The sequence below is a fragment of the Anser cygnoides genome, chromosome 1 (genome assembly GCF_040182565.1).
Source record: "Anser cygnoides isolate HZ-2024a breed goose chromosome 1, Taihu_goose_T2T_genome, whole genome shotgun sequence".
In the NCBI taxonomy this organism is placed as follows: Eukaryota; Metazoa; Chordata; class Aves; order Anseriformes; family Anatidae; genus Anser; species Anser cygnoides.
In genome coordinates this window covers 211,340,504-211,359,655 of record NC_089873.1, presented here as the reverse complement: position 1 = coordinate 211,359,655, position 19,152 = coordinate 211,340,504, and the positions used below count along the sequence as shown (strand labels likewise).

Below are 19,152 nucleotides of genomic sequence, written 5' to 3'. Positions count from 1 at the left end.
GCTGAGCCTCCCCGCTGGTGCTGAGCCCCACAACCCCACATCTCCCGGTGGCCATGGCCGTGGACTCGGTGGCCCACGACGTCCCCGTCCCCACGAGCCCCCTCGGAGCCGTGCTCCTGCGCCGCCCGGCACGTCCCGGCGCCTGTTTACTCCTCGCGTCCCGCCGCGTCGCTTCACCCCAGCGCTTCCTGGGGCTGGTGTCTGAAAATAGATATTTTTAACCTTTTAAAAATAGAAAGTCTCGCGGAACGGCGGCTCCTGTTTTTCCATTCCCTTCTCGTTTCGTCTCACGGCGAGATGAGGAGCCCGGGCTGGGCGCTGCCGGGGGCGGTGGGAGCCCGGCCCCGTAAACAGGCTCCCGCAAAACGGGCGCTCGGGCTGGCGAAGGGAAAAAAAAAATCAGAGGGAACAAAATCAATAAAAGGGCCGTCCACCTTTCGCACGGAGCCTTATTTGGTATTTTCATGAAAAGTTATATCTTCACGCTGTAAAAAGTGCCACTTATTACTCATACTTTACTAGGTAAGTGTATTTTCCTTGGCATCAAGTGCGTTTGGGGTGGTTATTTTTTTATTTTTTATTTTTTTTTTTCTCTGCTCCCGTACAAACTATTTCGAAGGTCTCATTAGTTTCTCCCTCAGAACTGGCACTTTCTGCCGCTGTCTGGAGGACCAGCCTATTAAACCCGAGACAGAACCTCTGTTTGTTCGGCAAATATTAGCCTTGACTTCGCGGGACTGTAAAATCGCGGCGCGGGTGTCCCGATACGGCGCGCACAGGGCAGCCTTTCAGCGCCGGCCCCGTTAAAGTGCCACTCAAACGCAGGCCAAAGGTCCGCCTTACTGCCCGCTTGGCTCGTCCCAAAAAAAACACCTTTTTCCTTCTTTTCCTTGGTTTTGGGGATCGCCGTGGTCAGGGGGGAGCAGGAGGCTCAGGGGACAGATCGCCACTCATCGATGCGTCCCCAGCCCTACAGCGGTGTCCCCGCTGTCGCTGCGTGCCCGTGGCCGTCGCCCCGTCCACGTGTGGCCGTCGGCCTGTCCCCGTGTGGATGTCGCCCTCTCCCTGCTGTCGCTGCGGACGCACGGGGACATCGCGGCATCCCTGCTGCCACCGCACACAGGTGGGTGTCACCCGTCCCCGCGGCACTGCTCGTGCACGGACATCGCCCACCCCATGGTCACTGCGAGCACGTGGGTGTCCCCAACGCCATGTGCACACCTTGTCCCCTCGGTCTCCGCGCGCAAGGAGATATCACCCTAGAATATCTTGAGTTGGAAGGGACCAGAAGGATCAAGGGGTCAAGGCATCAAGGGATCGAGGGACCCTGTCCCCGTGTCACTGGCGCGTGGATGTCACCCCATCCCACGGTCACCACGGATGCATGGATGTCACCCTGTCCCCGTGGCCGCTATGCACAGAAGAACGTCGTCCCATCCCGGGGTCCCTGCACAGACGCAGATGTCACCTTGTCCCCAGGGTCACCACGGACCCATGGGCACCGCCCTACCCCAGGGTCCCTGTGCTCGCAGGGACATCGCTTTGTCCCCGTGGTCACTACATACGCACGGCGGCCACTTCGTCCCTATGGTCACTACAGCCCCGTGCACGTCACCGTGTCCCCAATGGTCCCAACACACGGCCACCGCCCTGTCCCCGTGCTCACGACACCCACCCTGATGCCACCTGGGGGTCCCCGCACACCCCCACGTCACCGAGACCCCCACGGGCACTTGCACCCCTCCTGCCTTGCTCAGGGGAACCGAGTGGCCGCAGAGGTGACAGTGGGGCCGCCCACCCCTATCCTGGTCCTGACGGCCACCGAGGGCCACCGAGGGCCACCGAGGGCCACCTCCCTCCGCCGCCCTGCGGCCGCCTGGCCCCAAGCCCGGGGCTGGGCGCGAGCCGCGGTTCCCAGCGGCTCTAAAAGCCAGCTTTGTGTTTTACAGCCGGGCCCTCGCTGGCATACGATTTTAATTAGAGTCTGGTTACACGGCTCGGCAGATGTGGAATGTATTTCTTAGCCCAGGTGGAATAAATCTATTGCCATAAAAACCACCGCGCAACCCCCCCTCTCTTCCCCCCCCCCCCGTTATTAAATTCTCCCTTCTAAATGGCCCAGTATTGAGCTGCACGGCTCCCCCCCGGCTGCCCTGGCCCCCGCCCCAACCCCCTCAATGCAACTCCTTCTCTAAGTGCTTAATGAGGTTTAATTTTATTATATTCCCTGGCTGTATGAAACGGGCTTCTGGTCCCGGTGCAGGTTCCCGGCTACCGGCCATGCCGCGAGCGGGGGCAGGACCTCGGCGCGGGGGCCACCGCGGCCCCCACGGCAGGAGGTGGCTTTGGGGGGGCTCTGGGGGGGCTTCGGGGTGTGCTCAGGGATGGGGCTGGCTGCCGATGGACCATCGTGTTGTGACAGTGACAAGGATGCTCATGGGGACCGGTGTCCCACGGTTTGTTCCCCTTTGATGCGACACTGGAGCCCCCCCATGTGTTGCCAAGTGGGGAAACTGAGGCACGGTGGGTCCCTGGCCCCCTCTGCCCATCCTGTCCCCACTGCTTCGTGTGCTGGGCCCCGTGGCACAGGTGTTTGGGGGTCATCTGGGTCTGGTTCCCATCGGTTCCCCCCAGCCCCACATCCCATCCCCGGGGAATTACATTTTCCTGACATCCCGTTCACGTCGTGGGTTTTTTTGGGGGTTGTGCCTGCGGTGCTGGGGGCTGCACAGGGCACAGCCCCGAGGGGCACGCAGTCGGATGCTGATGGTCCCCGGCACGGTGCTGTGCCACACATCTGCCACGGCACCCGCTTCACCAAAGTCCTGAGCACCCTAAAGCTGGGGTGTTGAGGACTTTGGCCCCTTTAGCCAAGAGCAGACCTGATCTCCTCCTCCTCGTCTTTATTCGCATTCACGTCCTCATCCTCTTCATCATCATCCTCATCCTCTTCCTCCTCCTGACCTTCATCCTCCATCTCTGCTCCTGCTGAGTCCTGCTCGCCCACCACCACGAAGCTTGCTGCTCAGGCAGCCATCCCCCCCCCCCCCCCCCCCATCCATTTTAAATAATAAAATTCAAATAATGAGACAATTCTTATAAGAATTACTTTTTGGTACTCATCCCATTCGACGTGGCTGTGCGCACACCCAAGGGGCCGCATCTCCCCAGCACTTTATCAGCACTCACCGTGTCCGCTCGTGTTGAACATGGGGCTGCCATTAAGGACATCAGGAATAAATTTGGTTGGCGGGAGGTCCCTAACCCCCTCCCCTCCTTGTATCCTTGGGATCCTCCAGGCTGACCCCGGTGGGAGCCACATTAATACCCGCAGGCTCACATTGCATGGGAGTCTCTGCTGCTGTGGCGTCGCAGGGAGGGGGAGAATGTGACAGCCAAGGCAAGGACAAAAAAATTAGCAAGCGTCCTGGACAAAACCCACGTCCCCATGAACACTGGATGTCCCCCGGCGTGTTGAGTAGGGTAGGATAGTAGTGGGCGCTTTGGGATGGAGGAGGATGCAGGTTCCACTGCTTGCTCCGCGCTGGTGGCTGGAGAAGGTGGGGTGTCTCTGGGCTTGTGCCACCAGGGAGAGGACACGTCCCTGATGCTAAATGGTCACTAAAAAGGACAAGGCACGTCCCTGCCCAGCCTTAGTGGCCATCCACCACGGCCCTCCTGCCCACGAGTGCCCCTGCGGGCATCAGCCAGGCTCCCTGCACAAACGGCACCAACTCGTCCCCCGCCTGGTGACAAGACCAAGGGACACGGGGCAAGCCGTGATCCTGCGGCCTGGCACCATGGCTCCACTGGGTGCTCATCACCCTGCGTTTGGCCGTGGGGATGTGAGAGGAGACAGAGCCAGAAGTTTTGCTGAAATCCCATTGAAGCCCATGGCCTGCCATGGACAGGATGTCCCCGTGCACGCTGCCTCTGCTCCCTGTCCAGCGGGGGTCCCAGCCCACCTCGCTCCCCTGTTGCCGCTGCAGGAAATCTGGTTCCTGCAGGACAGGGTGCAGCATTTTGGGCCCCTGGGCTGGGGGGGACATCCCGATGCTTCCCGTGACACCCCACCAGCATGGCTCATCCCCACAAACCACGAACTGCAAGACTTAGGGAAGGCCAGAATTAATGCTGGGTGGCCCTTCAACACGATGGCTTTGGGTGTAATATCCACCTCTGGGACCCAGCACAGCTGCTGCCAGGAACCAGCGGGGAGCACCCCAAGGAGGGGGCTTTTCCCACCTTCCCCATTTTTTCAGTTTTTCCTCAAACTGGGGAGACAAGCCTGGTGGGAGGTGTCTGCCTGAGGTCACCCATCCGACTCACACAACACTCAGGGTTTCAGGGACAAGCACTCCCGTCCATCCTCGGCAGGGTGAGGACCACAGGATCTGGCCCCTTCCAGCATCGCTGGTAAGCAGGATCCATCGGCGCCACGGCACAGAGCTTGGAGCTCGGGTCACCCCCACCACCTGCGTGCAGCCACAGGGAAGAGACGAGGGGACGAGGTGGAACCCCATGCTGATCATCATGGTTCAAAACACCTGAGGGGGAGGGAAAGCTGCAGACCCGAGATGCCGTCCCTGCCTTGCAGACCTGCCTGGAGATCTGCTTGGGATGAATTCAAAACTCGCAGCAGGGGAAAAAAAAAAACCAAGGGACAGCGTCTGCTCCTGAAGAGCCTACCTCACCCACCATGGACCATGGGTTGGGAAGGGGACCTGTTGTGTCCTGCGTGCAGCCAAGCAAGGGCTGGAGCCCACAGCAGAGACCGGAGAGCTTCGTGAACAACCATAACACTCTGCCAAAAAGCTGTAGGAAGACTAAAAAAGCAGAGGAGAGAGGGTAAGAGAGGAGGACATGAGAGAGGAGAATGCACAGAGGCATGGGGCAGCCCAGGCGCTTGCCAAGTCCATCCCTTGGGGCCACCAGGACACCATTCCCCAACCTCCCGCTGCCCTACCCCCTGCACCATCCCAAACCAAGCTGCCTGAAGACCAAAACCCCAGGGCGTTGTGGTGGCAAGAGCTGCCTCTTCCCTAATCCTTACCTCGGAGTAAAGGGAACAGAGCAGAAAACTGCGGAAAGCGGCGGCCGAGCCCTTCCCAACCGACTCCCGGCGGGGAGACTTGGCGCTGTGCTCGCCCGTGCGTTTTCCCCCAGCTGGCCTCTTTCCTGGCCTGCTGGCTGGTATTTTGCAGTCGTTTCGGTGCCAAGGAGCTGTGTTCGGCCGGATGACGTTATCCCTCTTCCCCAGGCCAGGTGTGGGGAGCACGGCCGCTCCCCGGGGCTGCAGAGCCTCGCAGGGGAGGAGGGACCATCCCCGTTGGGAACAGCGCTGGTGGGACCTCACCCAGAGCTCATTTTGGGGTCCCAGGCAGAGATTGGGCCACTCTTCTCCTGCTCATGTCACCGACACGAGGAGCAGATCCCAAGCTGCAAGCCCCAGCTCCCACCGCTGCTCCTCTTGCAGCCCAGCGCCTGTCCCAGCCCAGGACCCGACGCGTGGCCCGAGGGACCCCGAGGTGCTCAGAGGGCAGCCAGCACCTCGCCAACCTGGCCATCCCCATCCCAGCCACCATACTTGATGCCCCGCTGAGGAAGAGAGGTGAAACTCAAGTTCTGGGTCATAGGAAAATGTTTCTCCCCGGGCAGTGAGCAGCAAGAAAGTGTTAAATTCCCATTTCAAAGAGAAAACCTCACTCAAAACTCTTTTGAGTGTGTAGGGCTAAACCCCGGCCAAGCCAACATGAACAACAAAACCCCCTCTGATTCCAGCAGGCCCTGATTTTGTCCCGAGCTGCTCGGATCTGCAGAGAAAGCCCAAGGCTTGGATCCACAACCAAGCAAGAGGCACTCAAGTGCCCTTGGGCGTCCGATCATGTCGGGCCAGTGCTGGTCTGGCAATCCAACGCCAGCCACAGATCGACGCTGCCTGGAGGGCTCAATTTGGCAATTTGGGGTGTCTACCACCAGTTGTTGGTCATTGAGATGAAGGGCCAGAATTCATCCAATTCATCCACCTCCACTCGATCTTCTTGTTGGTGTTGGTGATTCACATCCAGCTTCGAAGGGGCCCACACCGACGTCCATGCAACTCCTCGGGATGTGATAAATCAGTCTGGAAGCAGGTCGGTGTTTCTGTTCACTATTTAGTGCTGATGCTCCCCCCATGGGATGGGAGCTGGAAGCCTGATGAGGGTCAGAGGAACTTCCACGGCCACACACCAAGCCGTGCTCGCAGCCTTTCAGCTGATCCCTGATGGAAGGGCATGGCCCCTTCCATCAATTTGTCCCTGTCCCCATCTGAGCTCAAATGAACACTGTTGGCCACTGCAAGAGGCTGTGGTGCCCATCCCAGCCCATGGGTTGAACTTCATCTCAACCCAGCCAAGACCTGCCCCTTCCCAGGGCAGAGAAGTTAGCTGTCTTCTCTCAGCCACCCCAAATCCACCCTTCCAAGCCTCCTGACCAAAAATCTGCCACACAACCACATCGCAGGATCATCCAGTCCATGCTGGGGAGATGCTTGGGTGTATGCTGAGCACCAGCCATGCTAACGTCTGGTTGTGCAAGCCACTGCTCTTTGACAAGAGGAGGAAGAGGAGGCTGGTGCATCCATCTGGCAAAGCTCCCGGGCTAGGCTGAAGAAGACAACGTTGAGGAGAAGGACAGAAGGTGGGCAAAGGGAGGGATGAAGATGGTTTGGGGAGGAACAAAGGTGTGAAAATAGTGAAATAAGGGGATAAATGGGCCAGCTGCATGTAAGCAGGTGGGTGGTCACCATGCTTGGCCCTGGCCAGAGCAGTCTGTCCCACTAATTAAGCTCCATTTCCTCATTCAGCTCTGTTTCTAGCAGCTCTCCGAGGTGAGGAGCTGCATCCCGTGCGTGCACAGCCGAGGTGCCAGCTACAGTCGGAGCAGAGTCCAGGTGCTGGAGCAGCCGTCAGTCTGGGATGGATCCTGGAGAAACTGGGGGGCTGTGGGTGGGCACTGAGGGCACTGGGAGAACTGGGGGGGTCCAAGCCATTGACCGGGGAGGTGGTGGGGCCTTGGGGCTGCCTGCTGGGAAGGTCCCTGTGGGGTGGTCATGGTCTTCCAGGAGTGGTGTCTCCTAACATGTATGTCCCAGGGAGCCTCGCTTCTCATGTGGACACCCTGGGGGTGGACTATAATTTCTCCATCCCCAAATTTCTGCAGGCTCTGAATGCTTCTTGGGGCAATTTTGGACACGGTGAGTAGCTCCTCACCCTTAAAAACCAGCGGTGCTTCCCGCTGCCTTCCCATGCCATCAACCCAACCTGGAGAACCCCACATCCAACCTCCAGCCCCTGCAAGAAGCTGCCCCACTTCTGAAGGGGCCCAAGCCCCTCTGGGCACCAACAGGGACCTCTGCAAACCCCAACTCTTCCACTGGGGTGCCTCAAGCTTTGCCCTCTCCGGCTCCATCCCCAAAGCCCAAAAGGGGTGCGGAGCTTTGTGCAATTCGGGCAGGGGGGCCGAGCTCCTCACCCCCGTCCCCTTCGAGACCACCACTTTCCCATTTGGGGACACCAAATGTGTCTGAGGCACGTGGTGAGATACAGGGGGATGTTTGCTCTGCAGACCCCCTCCCTGTGTCCGATGGGCCCACTGGGTTTATTTTCATTGTCCGTGCAGCTGGGAGGCAAAAAGGGGCGCCTGGGCCAAACAATCCTTCTTACTTCATTTTCAACTGTTTTCAAAGCCCCTGATCAGACGACCCAGATGGTGCTAAATGGCCATGAACAACCTTTGAACAGTGGGTTATTGTTGTGCTCATTGAGTTAGATAATTGTGATGGGCCTGAACTAATTAATTTCTACCACCCAAAAAAAAAAAGGAATGAATCATGGTCTTTTGGCAGTGCTGGTGAGAAGGACTCAACCCTAAGCAGTTTCCTTCGGATTTACAGGCAGGATTCAGCCCCTGACCAGCTCCCACGGGCGAAAAATGAGAGGCCAAGAAACGCAATCCTGGCACGAAGGGGCAGCAAAAGGCAGCGTGCGCGGTGCTCCTGCATCCCACCGGGCGGGAGGACCACGAGCACCACGCGATGCTCCTCAGGCAGAGCCCTTTGGGAGCACCACGCTGGTGATGGCTCATGCACAGGGCACAGAGGGGAGAGGAGGAGTCTGATATGGAGATATAGAGGCATAGAGATATAGGCGTATAGAGCTATAGAGATATATAGGCATAGAGATATGGAGGCAGGGAGATATAGAGGTGTAGAGATATAGAGGTAGAGAGAGAGAGAGGTGTAAAATACAGAGGTATAGAGGCATAGAGGTATAGAGATATAGAGGCCTAGAGATACAGAGATATAGAGGCATACATGTAGATATAGAGGTATAGAGAGATAGTGGTATAGAGGCATAGAAATATAGAGGTAGAGAGTTATAGAGGTATGGAGGTATAGAAGCATAGAGATAGATATAGAGGCATAGAAATAGATACAGAGATATAGAGGCATAGAGATAGAGAGGCAGAGAGATAGAGAGGCACACATACAGAGATATAAAGGTATAGAGATATAGAGGTGTAGGGGCATAGGGGCAGAGAGATAGACGGAGACGGAGATAGAGAGATACAAAGATACAGAGATACAGAGTTACTGAGATATAGAGATACAGAGGTACAGAGATATAGTGAAATAGAGATATAAAGATACAGAGATACAGAATTATAGAGATATAGAGTTACAGAGATATGGAGATAAGGAGACAAGAAGATGCAGAATTATAGAGATATATTATAGAGATATAGAGGTACGGAGATACAGAGGTATACAGATGCAGAGTTACTGAGACACAGAGCTATAGAGATGCAGCTCCCTCCTTGGCGATGCTCAGAGCTGCCCCACCTGGTCCTGGGCACCTGCTCCTGGTGGCCCTGCTGGGCTGGGAGCAGATGGACCAGCGGTGCCTCCGCCCCGTGATGCTGGGACAGGGCCCCTGCAATGTGGTCTGGCCTCGCTGCTCACGTTTCCTCCCTCTCCGATCCCTCCTTGGGCTCCAGCCCTGCCAGCCGTGCTCTCTGAGGATTTCCCTGTTTTTCTCATCACCCCTCTCTCCTCACCCCTCTTCCTGGCACCGCAGGCAGCCGGGGGCTTTTTCCAATGTCCCGACGCGCTGGCAGAGCTCTCCTCGGCAGGGAGATTTTTGCCTCCAGGTTTGGGGGTGCCGGGCTTTGACGGAGCCAGGGGCAAGGAAATGTGATCTCGTTTCCCCAGATTCGGTATGTCCTGAGCCTCTCCAGCATCCAAAAAGGTGCAGAAACCAGGGAACGGAGTGATTACAGACGCGTTTCTATGCGAGAAGAGACAGGAAATATTAGGACTGTTTAGTCTGGAGAGAGACGGGCTCGCGGTGGCAGGAGAGCAGCCTGTGGGCTGCACAGCGTGGACACTGCTGGTTTCTCCATCCCTCACCCCTGGAAGAGAAAGGGATGCATGGGGCAGCGTGGCCACGAGGACAGCGCTCCCCCAGCACGGCACAAGGGGCTCTGACCCAGGAAAGCCCTATGGAGAGCCGCCTCGGGAGAAATCCCATCCCTCTGGGGAGGGAGGAGGTGAGCTGGGAATAGCACGGCCCCGATCACGGGGAGATGCTTCACCTGTGAGCCCAAATTCCAGCTTCCCCCAGCGCTGCGGGGCCCATGTTGGCTTTTCGCAGCAGCACCGAGCCCACCCGACCCCTCCTGGAGGTGTCAGAGCCCCGCGGGCATCGTGACACCGGGCTCAGGAGGCAGGATTTGGCTTCCCCTCCGCCCCCGAGCCGCCGGCAGGGAAGGGGGGCTTCGTGCAGATTAAGGTGAAAGTAGAGATTTTGCATGACTGAAAAACCCGATGCAATGGAAAACAGCAGGAGCCAAGGAAGTTAGCGTAGCTGGCAATTATATAGACATATAGTTTAGAGAAGTGTTTTGACTAACCTGATAATAGAGCATGAAATAGCATGGCTCTGACGTAAAAGAACCCCGAGACCCCGGAGGTAGAGCCAAGATTTCTGGTGGTGACTTGCCATCGGCCCTGGAGCGCAGAGCCGCCGGGTGATTCAGGCTGGACGGGACCCCAGGAGGTCCAGCCCCAAGCAGGGCGAGCTCTGACCTTACACCGGGTTGCTCGGGGCTGCCTCCGGGCAGGGTCTGAGTTTCTCCAGGGATGGAGATGCCCCCCCCCCCCCCCCCGCCGCCCTGCTTCTGGCGGTCCCTGTTCAATCAGCCTGAAGCAGAACGCTTTTTTGGGGTAACTTCCAGCGGGGATGGGTCCAGCCCAGTGCTGCCTGCCTGGTACTGGGGACCCCCAACTGGACCCAGTGCCCAGATTTGCCCTGCAGTGACCAAAGGTGGCCCAGCTCAGGTTCCTTTGGCCATGGCATAGGTGATCTCCTACTGCACACACAAGAGACCCCAGTAAGAGGAGAGAAGGGGACGCAGGAGGGCCAGCAGGAGATATGGGTCCTGCGGAAGAAACACCAGGAGATGTGGGTCCTGCAGAATAAGTGCCAGAAGATGTGGGTCCTGCAAAAGAAAACCATGCAACCATGTCAGTGCTTGCACGTCTATGAGCAAGGAGGACCCTCAGCTTGTGGTTGCAGAGCTCTTTGGGAAGGATGGGGATCTCCAGGACCTCCGTGATGTCCCCTGCCCTGTCCCACCTTCCCCAGGAGGAACAAGACCACGTTTCTCTTGACTTACCCAGCGGGCACAAGAAGGGGTCTGAGCCAGCTGGGACCTTTGCTGGTGTGGCTAAAGCTACTGGTGTGAGCAGAAACACCGCACCCGCTGCTGGCACCGCTGAGCTGGAGGAGCAGCAGGGCTTTGATGCCACTGCACAGAGGTTGTCTGAAGTCCTGAGAGCAAAAAACTCCCAGCAAACACCCAAATGCAGTAGTGAGGCACTGGCACAGGTTGCCTGGAGAAGCTGTGGATGCCCCATCCCTGGAGGTGTTCAAGGCCAGGTTGGACGAGGCCTTGGGCAACCTGATCTAGTGGGTGACATCCCTGCCATGGCAGGGGGTTGGAACTGGATGGGCTTTGAGGTCCCTTCCAACCTGAGTCATTCCTGGGCATGCCAGGAACATCCCCGACCCCCTTGGTCCCCAAGCCATGGTGACATGGACACCACGCGGTCAGGGTGGTGGGACCCATGGCATATCCCCAGAAAATGTCCCCTGTGGACCCCCAAACCACAGCACAGGCACAACCCCCCTGCAGAAATCCCGGCCATAAACTCAGCCCCTTTCTTGGTGGCCCAGGGTGGAGGCAGGCTGGGTCCTGCCAAAGGGACACAAGGAGGAGGAGGGAGGTGACAGGGAGGTGACGCCACCGGCTGCGAGACGTTGGCTTTGAAGCGGTGGCTGCTGATCCAATTAAAAGTGTTAATCCCCAGCAATGCCCCCGCGGGGAGGCACGGTCATTAGGGCACGCGGGGACTGGCGTGTCACCGACACCCTCGCAGGAGATCTCCCACCTCGACCCCCCCCTGAGCCCCTCCTCGGCCACGTCCCCAGGCAGCGCTGCGTGCAGAGGCTGTCACCAGCCCTTGTGCACATCCCCAGTGCTCTCCTGGGGTGTCGCATCGGGTCAGGTGTGTCCTGGGCGAAATGAAGGTCTCCAGCACTGGTTTGGGGGGGAGCAAAGTGATGCCGATGTTTTCTCCCTCCCATGTCATGGCGGGGAAAGAAAAGACGTAGGGTCCGAAAGGTAACGGATGGGGAAGGAAGGGTGGGTGGGGATGGATGGATGGATGGATGGATGGATGGATGGATGGATGGGGAAGGAGGAATGGGTGGAGGGATGGAGGGATGGAGGGATGGAGGGCTAGAGGGATGGAGGGAGGGAGGGAGGGAGGGATGGATGGATGGATGGATGGATGGATGGATGGATGGATGGATGGATGGATGGAGAAATAGATGGATGGATGGATGGATGGAGACAGGCAAATGGGGAAGGGCGAATGGATGTGGAAGGATGGGTGGATGGATGAGGAAGGATGAATGGAGAGGAATGGCTGGAAGGATAGGGAAGTGTAGATGGATGAAGGAAGGGCAGGTGGATGGAGAAGGCAGGTGGATGGGGCATAAGGAACCCTCCTAAGAAACCCATAGGTGCACTCTATCACCTGCAAGGAGAGCTGAGCCCACCACTCAGACCCCCATTAGCTCAGGGTCACTTCAGTTGGGTAAAAGCCCTTTCTGCCTCACCGCAGGAAGCAGAGGGGACATTCTGGGGCCTCCTTGGGTGGAGAGAAGCTGTCCCCTGCCAGCCATGGCTCCATCCCTCGGGCAGCAGCCCCCTGAGCTGCCCTGGGGCAGTGCAAAGCCAGCTGCTCCGGGATCGCTCCTCCAACCAAGCACCAAAATGCTGGTGGTGAGGCCCTGGCCAGCCTGCCAGGAGCCAGCAGCTAAGATGTGGGGCTGGGCAAGCACAGCTGCAGGCTCCTCGAGTTCGCCCCTTTGGTCTGTGCTGCTACAGTGAGCCAACACGAAAATGTTTTATCGTTCTGTATAAAATTTATGGGGTGCCTTTATGACAGCATCCCAAAGCAGGGCTGCAGTAAAGGAAGAACTAAAAAGCAGCAGAAAGCCTGACCCACATCAACAGAGAGCTGGCAGTGGCAAAATGCCTGATGGCAGGGGAAGAACTGACAGTGGAGAAGATGGGACGGTGTTGGGAACAGCCAGGGCAGGGGATGCGATGGGTCTGGGGGATCAGGAAAGCTCTGGGAGGCTGGGACAGTCACATCCGCAGCCACACCATGCAAATGGCATCTCTGGAGCTTTCTGGGTCCTCCTTTCATGGTGGGTACGCACGGCACCAAGCCCTGCTTGCTAGGAATGAGTTCAGTGCAAGGACAACAGCAGCAGCAAGAACGGAGCACACCCAGTCCATCTTGTGTCTCCATCATCTTGCATCTTCATCGTTGTGCATCTCCATCGTTGTGCATCTCCATCGTTGTGCATCTCCATCGTTGTGCGTCTCCATCATTGTGTGTCTCCATCATTGTGTGTCTCCATCACCTTACGTCTCCATCGTCATGCGTCTCCATCATCGTGCATCTCCATGAAACCTCTCCAAGGACATCCCTTGCTGCTCAGCCCTTACTCTCTCCATCTCCCTATCCAAGGCAAAGCTTTCCAGGGATCCAGGGCATTGTGGCGCTGACCAGGATGGTGCAGCTCCATGGACACTCTAAACGTGCGGTGCCTTTTAAAATAAATACAACACACCGTGCTCTGGGTATCCCCATCCAGGGACAGCAGTGAGGCTCTGTAGCTGATCTGCACCCCGGAGGCCTCCTGCCGTTTGTGGGCTCAGCACCCTGCGCTGTCCTGGTCCCGTACAGACGGCTGTAGGAAATCTCATCCAGTGGGCTTTGTGCTGGTTTTCCCCCAGGAATGAGGCCGCTCCAGGAAACCCAACTGAGCAGCCTCATTTCCAATGTCCAGTTCTGGTAAATGAGCATAAATTGGGCCTCAGCTGGGCTTCAATTAGAGCATGCAAGCATGAGTTAATTAGGCTGACGAGCGAGGGGTCGGGCTGTGCCTGGGGGCTGGCAGCATCCTCCCCTGGCAGCGCTGAGCGAGTCGGTGCCTTCGTGCCTCTCCCTTGGCAGGGGACACCCCCAGCTCACAGCGCTGGGGCCGTGGGGCTTTTCCTGGGTAAATTTAACCAGAGCAGCCCCATCGCCTGGATCGCACAGCGATCCCAGCTGCTCTGGTCATTCCCCAGTCGCTCCTTGCTGCGTGTTCGCTGGGGCTGGAAACGCTTTGCTACCTGCCTGTGCCCCCGTGATGCTCCAGCGATGCTCCTCCGTCCTTTGAATGAGCACAGACCTGGTTTCCAGCCACGTCCCAAGCCTGTGGCAGCAACCCCTGGTCCTTGGGAGCATGAGGAAGAGCAAAGAGGAGGACACGGACATCCCCAGGGTGGGAGCTGCTCATGCCAAGCCTTTCACAGCCCCATGTGAGCCTCGCCTCTCCAGCAGCGAGCGCCTGCCCTCACTTAGCCGCTTAGGCGCCAGTCCAGCGCACCAAAACCTCCTGTTTCCTGGCCCAAACTTGCCTCCAGCTTGACCCCCACACCCGCTGCCAGCCCTGAGCTCAATTCTCAGCCCCAAACCACGTGCAGACCATCAGCAAGCAGGGTCAGTGCTGCCTCGGGGCAGGATGATGCCCCGGGTGATGCCCCAGATGATACCACAGCTGCTGGGTGAGGGGGTCTGCAAAGCTGCTCCCCAAATCCAGGTGGCCAAAGCAGGGCCCCCAAAGCCTGCTGTGCCCCAGGGAGAGGGGACCATGACGTGCAAGATCGGGGCCACTTGGCTACCCCTTGCACCCCCTCCTGCCAAAACACGGATTTAGGAGAGACTCTCATGGCTGCAGGGAAAGGAGAGCCGGCACAGGAGGGTGAATCAAAAAGACGCTTTAATCAGATTTATCCGACAGCTCTGGATCTCCAAATAAATAGATTTATCAAAACGGAATAAGACAAGAAACCAGGGATAAATACATGTACCGAAACAACCTGAAAATCCCCCAAAGCTATTTCCAGTCAGGGGGAGAGCAGCGCTGCTGCACGCCCTCCTCCCCACGCTACAGCAATGGTCCTGTTGGCCCTTTGGGAGATGCCCCTCCTGTGAATACAGCCCAGTAGATAGTATGTAGGATATATATAAATATATAGCATAATAACACGCGTAGCAGCAACCTTAGTGCAGTGTTCGGGGTCTCGGAGCCAGTTAAGCTTACATCCTTGCAGGCTGCTGCGGCGAGAGGGGACAGGGGACAGAGGGGGGCGGCACCAGCGGGCGGGTGGCATCGCCCCCGTCCCCCACTGGCACCACGAGCAGCAGCTGTGCTGCTGTTGGCCTTGAATTTGTGTCACCATCCCAGGACCCTGACTCTTCTCCACGGTGTCGCTGGTGCCAGCAGGCACGTCCTCCCAAAAATCGCGTTGCTGCATGACCTGCAAAGAAGGGAAAGTGCCCCCCAAAATTCTCCCATCTAAAAAAGAGGAGAAAAGACTTTTCAGAAACTACCCTGTGGAGGATATTCAACCAAAGAAACCCTTTGCAGCTCACAGGGCCTCCAAGAAAGGAGGCAGGGAGGTTTTTTCTCTCCTTGCAGGTCACCCTTACGCCGGCAGTGGTACCGAGCAGGGTCTTCTCCTGCTTGGCTGCTAGCTCCCGATGCTCCTCAGCAATTCCTCCTCTCTTCACATTGCACCAGGCCTCCCTCTGCTGCCTCTCCCGCTGCACACCCAGCGCTTTTGGCAGCAGGGGATGGCGATGGCCGTGTCTGCTCTCCCCTGGAGCACGCCAAGGGGTGACACGTCCATAGCGGTGGCCGGGCTTCGGCGCGGACGTGGTGGCATCGGTTGGGTTCGGTTCCTCTGCTGGAGTTGCTGTCATTTACACTAGTGTACCTCTTATTGCTGTGCCAGTCTATTTAATAATGCGAGTTTTTTTCGTATATATGGGTAGGTGTGTATGTGTGTGTGGGTGTAGATAAATCAATAGCTAGGTTAAAGTTTCTCTTTTACAAGTTCTTTGTTTCTTTCTCTGGACTCTCTGTCATCGTCAGCTCTGACGTCTGGGCTCGGAAGATGTTCCAGTGACCTGGATGAGAAGAGAAGGACACTCATTAGCACCCACCCTCGGTGGTCTTTTCTCAGAAGAAAAGCAGCACCTTCTGAAATGGGGACAACACCCTCTTCCTCCTCCGCACGTGTTTTAGCTGGAGCGCAGCGGGCTAGATCCAACTCATGGCCAGTTACTGCAGCAGGTGAACGGCCCCCCCAGCATGGCCGGGGTTAGGGTGAGCCCCTTTATTTCAGGGAGAGAAGGGTTTTGTTTGTCCTCTGACTCTTCTTCAGGAAGCCAAAATTCATGATTTGTGGACCATGGGTGGGTGTGCTTCTCTGCCCCCCTTGCTGGCACGGGGCAATAGCTGTCAGCCCCATTTCTTTGGGGTATTGCTCAAAAAAAAAAAAACACATTTACACTCGTTTTTCTGATGCCAGCCCAGCCTTAGCTCTTCGTGCAGGACTTTGCAATGACCTGCAGTGGGGAAGATGCAGCTGAAAAAGGAGGAGAAACCCCCAGGTCGCCCCTCAGCACCACCAGTGGGCTGCAAACTACCTGCAAAGCAAACGCATCCCCCCAAAAAGGGGCACCAAGCCCCCAGCCCCTCTCCTCGCTCCCCCTAAACCCCAGCATTCCCATGTACCCCCCCCCCCCCAACCCCAGAGATGCTGGAGGAGGCTCAGAGCCTTCTTTGCATCCCCTCCAGGTGGTCGCCCCCACGTAATCCCAGCGAGGATTACGCAGCCCAAACATAGTCATCCCCGGGGGCATATTTTCTGCCTGAATGAACCTCCTGTGGTGGAGAAATCCCCGGCCAGTGCTTTCCGAGAATCTGCGGTGGCAGCAGAGGGATGGTTTCCCAACAGGGTTATTCATCACGGGAAACTGAGGCACGTGCCAGAGACCCCATCCTGGTGCGAAGCCCAACCTGGGAGCGGGGGCTTGAAAATCCCCCAGGGCTTGGCCGAGAGGTGTTGTCGCAAATGGGTGGGAGGTGAAAATAAATCCCCACCTGCCCCAACCAGAGGCACCGGGTGTGCTGGTTCGACCCAAGACCCCAGCCCATGGATGCTGAGCAATGCGGGAGTGGGCTCGATCCCAGCCTGACCCATTAAACTCTAATCCAGCCCAGGAGAAAAGGCAGCCAGCGGGAAATAACACGGCAGTTTTGCTCTGTACAGGCACTCTCGGCATGTGCACTGGCATTCCTGCTTTTTGTAACATTTACGCACATCCAAGACCATCAAGAATGATTTTTTAAAGGTATTTCAGAGTTTGTTTTCTTTCAAATCCTTTGCATCATTTTTTTTTTCTCCCCCGTAATGCCAGATGGATTAGATATAAAAAAATCAAACAGTTTTACGGGCTTTGGAGAGATGTAGCCTTTGGATTTCACAAGCGTGCGTCCACTTTTAGAAAGCTGGCTGCCCTTTCCAATGCCATAAAGTGAAAATGTGACCGCTGACCAGGAGTGCAGGCTCTGCGTGTGAAGGGAGCTCAGCCCTGGCCCCGTTGGGTTTGCACAAATCTTCTCCCCGATGCTCGATCCCGCGCCGTGCCGGCGTTTGGGCAGCCTTGGCGGCACGGCCAGTGCACGTCAGCAGAGCTCGGGGTGCTGGGGCCAGGCAGGAGGGGGGACGGGGTGTGGGGGGGGGGGGTTCTTTCTCTACCTTCGTTCGTCCTGGTGATCAGCCTGAAGTTCTGCGCTTCTTGCTTGAATTCCTGTTTGCTGATCTTCTTGGTCTGGATCAAGTGAAATATCCCTGCAGAGGGAAACACGGGGCGTCAGACAGTAAGGACCAGCTTGGATCGATGATGAGATGCTCATCTCACCCTCCCGAGAGGCACAGCCAAGGGACAGAGGCACCAGGGATGCAACAGGGTCCTGCCACCGAAACCTGCTGGGAGTTCGGGATGTCCAGCCCGGGGCTGGCAGCAATCTCATTTCCAAACAGCGATTACTCACCGAATCGGAACACGGCGTTACGACACCACGGAGCAGGTGGAACCAATAAGACTTTGTTGCTCTGGAAAATATCTCGCCCTGGAGAAGCTCTGATCTCCCCCAAACCACCAGGGAAATGAAGGTGGGATCAACAGGATCCCAGTTCCCTTCCTCTCTGCTCGCTCTCCCCCAGTCCCCTACCCATGGGGGCACCGCAGAGCCCTCTCCATCCCCGGGCGCTTCCCTATCCTCGAAGCAGCCCGCACCAAGGATTTTCCATCCCTTTGCCCCCAGCCCTGAAATTCCTCCAGGACAGGAAATCAGGACTGACCTCAGCGCAGACGGATGGTTCTGCCCGCGCCAGCACCGTCCCGTTGGGGGGGGGGGTGTGCCTGAGTCAGAGGTCTGACCCGAGGAAACCAGAGCGTGCATTTAGCAACGGAAGCGACCTTTCCGTGGGATTAGGGCTCGTGATATTCCTCTTCGCCTGCAGGCGTGACGAAGGGGGCAGGTATGCCTGGCACATCCTTCCCCGCGTCTCGCCCAGCCTCTTCCCGTGCACCCAGCATCTCGCCGGTGTCGGGGGCGGCGTGGTCCCCTTGTTTGGGTAAGAGACCTTCCCTCTTCCCAGCAGCAATTACACATGGAAAGGGTATGTAACGACTGGGAACCGACGAGCGATGTGTATAAACGAGATGTTGTGGGCTGTGGAAAATTAGTACAGGAAGTTAAGTACAGCAGGAGAAATATGTGGCTGGTTGGACTATTAATAAGTCCTTCGAGTGGGTCAGGAAAAGAAGTCCTACCAGTAACAAAAGAAGATACTGGATGGGGATAATAAAACTGTTAATGACGCAAGGAAGGCACAAGTGTTCAATAAATCCTCCTGGTCTATACTTAGAAAGGAGCAGGAGGGTGTGCTTGTAGCCCCCGTGGCTGATGAAGCACTTTCCAGTACATTAGTAACCAGGAGCCTATTTTAAACAAAAGCCGCAAGAGATAAACATCTTTTAATCAACCGACCTAGATAATTTTCACCCGAGAGCCCCCGGAGAGCTGGCTGAGACCTTCGGCCGCTGGATGGTCACTGCTGACAAACGCCAGGAGCTGGGGAGCTGCGGAGGAATGCGGACGTGGAGCCAGCACTTGCACGGAGAGCGCGAGGCGGCGCGGATAAGAATAGCCCACCGCCCGTGGAAAAGCCAGCACGGGATGGAGCCGGTGAAGAACGAGAGCATTTGGGGTGGTGACGGCTGGACGGTGCCATTTCGCAGCCAGCAGAAGCCGTCCAAAGACCCTGGCTCATGGGGGATGAGATGGAGAGAGGCGCTGGGGCTGTCCGGCACTCGCCGCCCTTCTTGGTGCTCTACGTCCTGCCTCAGGACCAAACCCAGATAGATCCCAGTATCAGGGAGCGCAAGGAATGAATGAATGACCGGACCATCTCCGAGGCAGAAATCCATCCTTGCTAATTTCGGAGATGCAGGGGAGAGACAGGCTCTTCAACAGAGGTGTTCTGCCCATCCTACAATGCGTGGACGGGACAAGTTGTTGATGCCTCTCTGCTGGCCACGTGGGGACCACCGTGACTGCAGAA

At 57.2% G+C, this 19,152-nt stretch overlaps 1 protein-coding gene across 2 annotated transcripts in view; it reads right to left on the bottom strand.

The window, feature by feature from the left end:
• Window positions 1-14,432: 14,432 nt before the first annotated feature.
• Window positions 14,433-19,152, bottom strand: part of CHRDL2 (chordin like 2) — a 28,157-nt gene continuing 23,437 nt past the window's right edge. For both annotated transcript variants that reach the window (XM_048048049.2, XM_048048050.2), the window contains exons 10-11: window positions 17,281-17,373; window positions 14,433-15,643 (exon numbers count right to left, since the gene is read on the bottom strand). In XM_048048049.2, coding sequence (XP_047904006.1) covers window positions 15,564-15,643; window positions 17,281-17,373 — 173 coding nt within the window. In that variant the 3' untranslated portion in view covers window positions 14,433-15,563. The remainder of the gene's footprint in view (window positions 15,644-17,280; window positions 17,374-19,152) is intronic.